The sequence below is a fragment of the Hibiscus syriacus genome, unplaced genomic scaffold, assembly GCF_006381635.1.
Source record: "Hibiscus syriacus cultivar Baekdansim isolate YM2019G1 unplaced genomic scaffold, ASM638163v2 tig00112339_pilon, whole genome shotgun sequence".
NCBI lineage: Eukaryota > Viridiplantae > Streptophyta > Magnoliopsida > Malvales > Malvaceae > Hibiscus > Hibiscus syriacus.
Genome location: NW_024063304.1, coordinates 257562 through 267267, shown reverse-complemented (window position 1 = coordinate 267267; position 9706 = coordinate 257562). Strand labels below are relative to the sequence as shown.

At 33.3% G+C, this 9706-nt stretch overlaps 1 protein-coding gene across 1 annotated transcript; it reads left to right on the top strand.

The window, feature by feature from the left end:
* Positions 1–559: 559 nt before the first annotated feature.
* On the top strand, positions 560–1463 carry LOC120177826. The gene is made up of 2 exons (XM_039183832.1): positions 560–709; positions 808–1463. The coding sequence occupies exons 1-2, from the start codon at positions 610–612 to the stop codon at positions 1440–1442; spliced, it is 735 nt and encodes a 244-aa protein (XP_039039763.1). The 5' UTR covers positions 560–609; the 3' UTR covers positions 1443–1463.
* Positions 1464–9706: the final 8243 nt, after the last annotated feature.

Sequence of the window (9706 nt, the reverse complement as noted above, 5' to 3'; positions counted from 1 at the left end):
AATGAGATGAACAAATGTTATTAGTTAAGATCAAAGATGATAGGATGAGTCGGGTCTAGGGATAGGCATGGGACCTGAATTCGACCAGTTCTAACTGACCCGAGATTTTTTTTAAAAAAATTCAGGTTTGAGTCGGGTCGGGTTGGATTCGGGTTTAAGGTGAAAAATATACGACCCGACCCAAATAAAAAAATATAATTTTACCTTATATATTTAGAAATAATTACAATAATACCCCTCTATATATTATTTTTTTCAATTAAATCACTGTTTTTATTTAATAAAAATAATATTTTTTTATTATTTCGGATCAGATCGGGTTCAGATTTTATTTCAAAAATTTGGGTCAATTTCGGGTTGGATAAATTATATATATTTTCGAGTCGGATCGGATTGACTGAAACCGGATCCAAAATCGACCCATGCCCACCCCTAATCGGGTCCATCTCAAATTATTTAGTAAATAAATGAAATTTGGATTGCTTAGCGGGTAAGGTATGAGTGAAAGAAAGGGGACGGATCGGGTCAATAAATGTTCATAATTATATTACACATTTATTTATATTTTTAATGAGAAAAAGCTGCAGAATTTGGGTATTCTACTGAGAAATGAAAATGGGAGTTTTGTCAAACAAGATTTCCAGAGAGGAGTTGAAGCCTGGAGATCACATTTACTCCTGGAGATACGCCTACATCTATGCTCATCATGGTTCGATTCTTCTCCTGTTTCTTCCTTCTTCTGTTTTTGATTCATTGTTTGTTTGTTTGATCGATCGACTAATAGATTTTCAATGTAAATAAAATCAGGGATTTATATCGGCGAGGGGAAGGTGATCAATTTCACTCAATCCCAAGGTGGTCGAGAAATAAGTACCGGAACCGTCTTGGATCGTATAATTTTCAGTTCGTCGTCTTCAGAGACTCGCAATTGCCCTAATTGCGGCGGCGATCAATCGATTCGCCGCGGCGTTATTTCTTCCTGTTTAGATTGCTTCTTAACCGACGGTGAATTATACCTATTCCAGTACGCCGTTTCACCGGCTTCTTTTGTCGCTAAACCCAGGGGAGGAACCTGCACCATCGCCGCTTCCGATCCATCGTCCGAAGTTCTTCACCGCGCTTTCTTCCTCCTCCACAACGGCTTCGGCGCTTACCATCTCTTCAATAACAACTGTGAAGACTTCGCCATCTATTGTAAAACGGGGCTACTGGTGATCACGAGGATCAGCGTTGGTCGGAGTGGGCAAGCGACGTCGTTTTTAGCGGCTGCTAGCGCCATAGTTTCTTCTCCGTTAAGGTACTTGACCACTAGCTTCACTGGCCTGGCTGCTGTTGGTTACGGGATGTACTGTTTCAGCCGGTTGGTTTCGGATATCGGGGTCCGTCGCGATGTCGAAAAGGTTCCTGTTGAAAGCCTTGTTTCCGCTTCTGCTCCCTTCTAGGAAACTTGATGATCACTCAACACAATTCAATCGCATTTTTTTATTTTCGATATCTGAACTCATTGTTGCAATTTTGAAAAAGATCTCAGTTGCACATCATTTGACGCTTAAACGAAATATTTATAGGTAAACTATGTGTTTAACGCTTAAACTATTACTTTTGTTCTACTTTAGTACTGAACTTTATTTCTTTTAAAATTATATTTTAATGTTTAGTTCAGGTTTTATTTTAGTATTTTTCTGTTGAAAATTTAACTGTAACCTCCTAGACACAGTCTGGATGTTATTTCCAAATCTAAGCGGCTACATATCGTATTCAAAAAATTCTTTTCATATTTAAAACAATGTTAAAATCCATATAACAATATAATATGAAATTATTCATTATAAAGGTTAGTACGATAAACATCTATGTTTCAATATATATATATATCAAAAATACCAATAATACAGATATATCGAGGCGGTAGCAAAAATAAGTGTCACCAAAGTATAACAAAAAAAGGTATGTAGAGATATACAATAATACAAAAATAGGAGTAGGTCCTCCTGATGCCAAGTCTTCTAGCCTACAATTTTCTACTATCTGAAACTGTTAAATTTACAGAATGAGCTAATAAGCCTAGTGTGCTCCTTAGGTATACAAAAAACATACGGATAAAATATTTCAGTAAAAAATAGTTTATCAAACATATTTTAAAAACATGACCACTACCCTCATCCGATCACCAGAATGCGTAGGTTCACCAGAACCATATACCCACATGTACACCCGGTAAAGCCTTATACATATAGCATAAGGACATTCGGTAAGGACTTACCTTGAGCACAAAGTAGAGGAGCATGCAGTAAGGACTTACCCTGAGCACAAAGCATAGGAGTCTGCGGTAAGGTTTTACAACTCATAGACTAGGCATGATATTCTTCCTCCAATAATACCCCCAATAACAGTAATAAATATGTATGTATTCGAGTGAAAATGATAGTTTAATCCATTAAAACATAAAAATATTCTAGACCTAGAAATCAGATACATAAAATACAGAAACCATAGATCATATCTGAAATATACAGTAAATCCGATATCATATAAATATTATTCAGAAAATCAGGTATCGTGTCGTAAAAATATTCAGTATTATCATAAATCTAAAACAATTCATATGAATAGTTTAAAACAATAATGTAACACCATCAAGAAATACACCTGTACCGGTCTGAGTAGTCTGATAAGAAAGCCTACTACTGAGTTTACTTGTCATACAACAATATAGGGGCTAAATTTTAATAATTTTAAGTATTGAACTAAATTCGTAACAAGTGAAAAGTTAGGGACCAAATTGAAAATTTCTAAAAGTTGTAGCTCAATTTTAAAGTATGTGAAAAATTTAGGGACTTGAACCTGAATTATCTCATTTTTATAGAGTAACCCTAAAATTATAAACCCCAAATCTAAATCCCCAACCCCTAAATTCCTTCTCCCTGTTGGCCTCTTTACCGCTTCAATTCACTGCCGCCCCAGCCTACGCCGCTACCCTCAAAATGACATATATCCTGCTCTAATCAAAACTCGATACATATCCCGTCATGAATTGGCATCGTTCGTCATAAAACTCGTCGTGAAGTCTCGATATTTTCAACCCACCGCCGTGAATTTCGTCGATTCCGACCAAATCATCGACTGTCGTGCCTCACTGCCTTCACCATTGTAATCATCGGTGCAGTGCGACCAAAACCCGACCGGGTTCGTATCGTAATCATTTTCATCGATCACCGGCATGGGTAAGCATTTCGATCATTTTATTTTATTCCGATGGATTTTGGCTTATTTTTGGATTGATTGTGGGTTGTTTTGGTGTTTGGTTGCTTTTTGGTTAATTGGTTGTTGCCCCTATCCTCGTCGTCCACCGCAGACATTGCCACATGCCTTCAATACGCATGGGCATCATTTCAGTCAAGTCTGCTGAGTATTCTGGAAGCTGATTCAACTCGGGCCGAGTTGACGAGTCTACTCAACTGGCTAACGGTCAGACCAATCAACAGTCGATTAATCAGAAAGCAATTAAACACCAAACCAACCCACAATCAATCCAAATATCAGGCAAAATCATCGGAATAAAAGAAAATGACCGAAACGCTTATCCACACTGGTGATTGGAAAAAATGGCGACGATGTGCAACGAACCTAATCGAGTTTGGTCGCACAACACCGGTGATTGCAATGGTGAAGGCGGTGAGGCACGATGGTCGACGATTTGGCCGGAATCGATGAAATTCGTGACTTCGGGGTTGAAAATATCAAGACTTCACGATGATTTTTATGAATAACGATACCGATTCACGACAGGATAAGGGTCGGATTTTGATCAGAGTAGGGTAACGATCGTTTTGAGGGTAGTAATGTAGGCTAGGGCGGCCGGACGGTCGCGAATTGAAGCGGTAAAGAGGTCGATAGGGATAAAGAATTTGGGGGTTAGGGTTTTTATTTGGGTTGATAATTTTAGGATTACTCTATCGGGGAGGTTTATTTTTCACTTATTTATAAAAATGGGATAATTTGGGTTCAAGTCCCTAAATTTACCACATGTTTCAAAATTGAGCTATAATTTGTAGAAATTTGTAATTTTGTCCCTAACTTTTCCCTTGTTACTACTTTAATTTGATACTTAATATCATTAAACTTTAGCCCCTAAATTGGGGTGTGACATTACCGATCACGATCAGCGACAGCGCTAGATCCTACGAATCAAAAAATCCATATCAGAATACTAATATGAATAATAATAATAACCCTATTTAAACAATTTACATATACCTACAAGTAATTCTCGAGGAATGCAGATCGTACGGATCTGAAGGACTGGAAGCATCGGATTTGACCGAACCTCATCGGGTAAAACTCGAGTACCTCATTATTTTGAAAACCGACCGGGACCGTTGCCTAGTCCGGTTCAATCTACACTGGTTGAACCGCTATTAGTGAACCGGTCGGAACCGCTGAACCGTTCAAACTGGACCGGCTAAAAATCGAGAAAAACAGAAGAAAAAAAACCGCCAATTTTGTTTTTTTTTTAAAAAAAAATTTAAACCAAACTACGTCGTTTGTTAAACGAGCCAAGTCGAACTCGAGTATTGTTGAGCTCGACTCGAACTTGAAAACTTTAAAAGTAAGCTCAACTCGACTCAAACTCACGAGCTAAAAATTATCAAGTTCAACTTAAACTCGAAATATAATATTGAAACTTAAACTTAAAAGGCTTGAACTCAAAAAAAAAATTAGAAGCTTGATTGAAGCCTAAAATTCGAGCTTGATTGAAGTGAAAGAATGGTTCACTCAATGCTCACCAAAAGGCTCCATGACTTTGAATGCCAAATTACCTCTATTATTTATAGAAGTTAGTTGGGATGCTCTTCTATGTTTATTAGCCATGTGGGATTGTTTTGTTCTCATATTTTTACTCTTTAGACTTTTGGGATGCTCTTCTATGTTTCTTAGCCATGAGGGATTGTTTTAAAAAAAAATTAAACCAAACAATATTATTTTGCTATGATTTTTTTAGCCCCAAATTTATTTTTTAATTATAGTTATATAATTATATTTATTATTTAATATATTTTACCTTAATTATTATGTTATAGTTAATTTGAATCATTTTGTTTTACTTGATTTTATGATTTTTAACTTTTATATGTTATGACTTGCTTTGAATATGACTTGTGATATAAAAAATTATTTTTTATTAAATATTTTTGATATTTTTATTTAATTGTTTTAAATAATTATGACGTTGTCCGGTTCTTCCGACCGGTCGGACCGGTTCGACCGGTTGAACCAGTGAACCGGTAGCATGACCGGTTCGCTAACCGTCTGGTTTTGAAAACCACGGAGTACCTTCATAAAATATATTCTCAAATCAATTTCATAGTCAAATCCCAAATAAATAAGCAAAAATGCTAAAAATACTAAGCATTTTCATATTAACGGGATCAATTCGGGATTTCGGGTCAAAATTTGGCAAAATGGATCGCAAAATCAGACTAAAGACGTTAAAAAATTTCAAGATGGAGGTTTTCAAAAACAGTTAACGTCGATCAATAGTTAACGGTCAATAATTAATGTTTGACCAGTTTAAATAGGGTCGGGTCGAGTCGGCCCAAATTCAAACAACCTATAAGGCAGTGGAACTTCCCCATACGCAGTGGCGGTGTGTGGGGGCGTGTGTAAGGCCTTTGGGGTCAAAAAATTCCTACGTACGTTTTAAAGGGTTTTGTTACACCTACCAAGCTCAGTTCACAACGGTGAATGGCGGAGAGTTCGATTTCAAAATGTTAGAAACTTGGCCTTTCTCACCCATTACACGCCGGTGACAACGGAGACAATATGGAAACCGGTGGACTCGGGACGAATCAAGGAACATAATGGCATGAGAGGTGTCGAAAACGGAGCAACGGTCGGTGACAAAACGTCAATCAAAGGTTTCCTTCTATGAGAGGAATGGTTGAAAAGAGAGAAAAAAAAGAGTTGAAACTCTCTAGAAATAGAAAGTTTCTAATTTTTGGGTTTTAAACCAACACTTATGAAAAAATGGTATAATTACATTATAGGTCTTCCAGTTTTAGTACTTTCCAAGTTTAAATATAGATTTAATGAAAATTTCACTTTCACCCCCAAATTTTAGTTAAAATTTCAATTTAGTCATCGAAAAAATTTTAAGAAACTTTTAGGCCTTAATTTGGAATGTGACCTTAACGATGAAGTTAATGCATCATTGCAAGGTAATGTTATGTCATCATTGAAAAAATGTACTACAACAATTTTGTTAAGTTTTTAATGAAAATTTTTAGAAAAATAAAGATTAGGTGTCTAATTGAAATAAAGTATAGTTTAGGTACTAAACATGTAGTGTAGCCAATATTCATTTATATTATCTTGAACAGCGTTGTTAAAATGTTGAGAGTTGTTAAACTCTTGGTTAAATATAGTGGTTTTAGTTTAAAATGGTACAAGTGACTACAATGAATAAAATATAAAAAATAAGGTAAAAATAGAATTATTAGAAGTTGAGATTTAACTGAATACTCTTAAAATAGGGGAACATGATAGTGTAATTATTATAATATTAGATTTTTATTATATTATTATTATATTATACAAATTTTGTTTTTATATTTTATAAACTATTAAAATTAAATTACTAGAGGCGTATTGATTTGTTTTGTAGATTTGTTAGTGAATAACATTAGGTAATGTAACTCTGGTGTGATTAGGTGATAATCACATTTTCTCTCATCTTAAATAAACGACAAAAAAGAAGAGTGTCTAAAACATAATTTTTTAAGTTATAGAGACTTAATTAAAAGGTAAAAGGTCATTTTTTTTTCTGTAGTAGACCTAATTTATCATTTTTCGTCTCTATCGTATTTTCACATCAATTTAGTCCCCGAGGTTGTTCAATTACATCAATGTTTAAAATTTTTAATATTGTTTAGGGCTTAGTTTAGGGGTTTAGGGTTTAGAGGACAAGGGTTATAGTTTAGGGTTCAATATATAGAATTTAGAGTATTAAGTTAGGGTTAAGGTATAGAATGATGCAATTAAATAATTTTGAGGGCTAAATTGATGCGAAAATATGATAAGGGTGAAAATAATAGTTGAGTCTATTATAGGGGCATAAATAACCCTTTCAGCTAATTAAAAATATTAAAATTTTTAAGATCAATTTAATTTTTTTATTTTTTATTCCCTAATCATGTGTTTTAACACATAGTCTCTCCAAATTATAAATTAAAAAATAATAACTAAATAAGACATTAATTGATAAAGTTATAATTTTCTAATTATAATATAAAAATTCAAAGTTTGGAGCAAGGTTTCAAAACCTTTTGAAAAGTTTAAAAACCTTTGGTCTAGGGTCTTATTGTCTCAAAAGTTTCGAAACATCTTTTTTTGATTAGTTTGCAGTAATTATAAGATAATATATTTGAAATAAATTAATTATTTAAAAATGAATGCTTAAACATCTCTACAGATATTATGTTTAAATTTGATTTGAGACCTCTACGGATAACAATCATCTCTTTAATCTTTAAGGTCACTTGACTAATACTTAAACATTATATTTTATTTTATTTTGATAATTTAGACATTATATTATTTTTTTGAGGTAATTTAGACATTATATTAAAAGAAGAACGATAGGGTGGTTTTCGAATCCTGACCAGGTCACATGTTTTAATTGATTGTAGGATTATTTTCCTTTAACAAATATTTTTCTCATGTTTTAGTACACTAAATTGTAAGCGTCCGCGAATCCAGAAATATTTATCAGGGTGGACATATATGTTAGAGTATGCCCAAAGACCAATCATATGATGATTGTAATGATACATTTTATTTACTAATTTTATTGAATAAAGGTATTTACACTATTATTTTCATATATATATGTGTTTAACATAAACTGGAAGATAATAAAGTCCATATAATAACATAATTGTTATTATTAAAAGATCCCTAGTCAAGTATTATTATGGGCATGAACAATAATAATACGCTTAAGACTAACATGTTATTGATTGATGACAATGAGTTGTCATTGACATAGAGATGTCAGAATTGATACATGATTATATTGTTAGAGAACAATGTATTGGATTGACCCACCATGAGCATATGTCTTGGATTATTATACGACAGTCATAACATTGCTCATGGTGATGACTATATGTATGATCCTCATACTTGCGACCAATGCTATCCCAACATATATTATTGTATGTTTTGATGCAGTTAAGCATGCTCAATAATTGGTTGCTCTATAAAGACTATTATTGAATATATCTCGATATACGTAGTAGGTGTGTATGATTAAGATAGGATTTGTCCTTCCTAAATAATAGGAAATATATCACATGCCACTTGATTGAGTGAGACTAGAAATGCATGGCCATGCTCGAATTAGTTGATATGAGATATCACAAATTATTCATTAATTAAAGTCTACTCTAGATATCAAGAAACAATAGATGAGCTATACAAGTGTGACTATTCCAAACTTGTGTCTATTCTAGATATAAAGGACAAAAGAATGTAATACATAAAAGAGTTAATCACGAAGATGATATGTCGAATCATATTTTCTTGTAACTTAGGTGACAATGATATATTGCTAGATGACACTCATTGTATGTAATATTAGAATTGTTCTAATAATTACTGCTAACGTTACAAGAACCTACAGGGTCACATCCTAGGATTGAAATGAGCAAAGATGTACAATTTGTTGTACGTTACTAAAATATATCTAGAGTTAATATATGTATATTTGATATACATATGTTTTAATTATCCCAAATATTTAATTTAAATTAATTAAATAAAGATTTAATTAATCTGAAATAATAAAATTCTAATATGTTAGGGTAACTTGGATATAAAAAGAGGTATAAGGTCTAGCATCCGTTTTTACACATTATCTTCTGTCGTTTTTTTCAAAACAGTTTTGGGAAAAGCAAATATTGCTCTCAATTTGGTGATCTGAGTAGAGGCCGAGACGTGGTTTCGTGAAGACTTATGATTCGAACCGATTGACACCACCATTAGACTCTGTTGCCCTTGATGTTTTTCAAAGAACCCGCTATAAGTATTTGCATCCTTTCCACCCGATTTCAGTTTATCATACTTGATAGCTGGTAAGACCATCAAATTTTTATTTCTGCTACGCCATTGGGTGAGTCGACGATCCCAACAATATATATATTAATTATTAAAAAAATTCGTATAGAATAGACACAAATACATTTTAGGGCAGACACCCATAATAAAATTGACAACTCATATAAGAATTTCATAGGTAATACAAATAATTTCACATTGTGTATGAACCATTTAGGGTTGTCCGATTCGGTTCATATGTGTTTCTTTTAAATAAGATCCTACTGGTAAAATATTATTTATCAGAGTTTATTTTACCGTTTATAGTCGTTACAGAATATTTAATATGGTTTATGGTCATTAGAATAATGTTTATGCTAATTAATTACTTTGTAACTGTTATAAGATCTTTTACCATTTTACCCCTATGTTGAGCCTTTAAATGGATCTTTAATTTTCCATTGCACTTAAAGAGAAATCATCCTTAAAGCAAATTGTTTGCTTTAGAAACATTCTCTTTGGTTTTTATAAATCTGTTCGGAGCATCGCTTTGAGTTTTGAGAGAAGAATAGTACCATCAAGTCCACTCCATCTTTCGAGTGTATAGAAT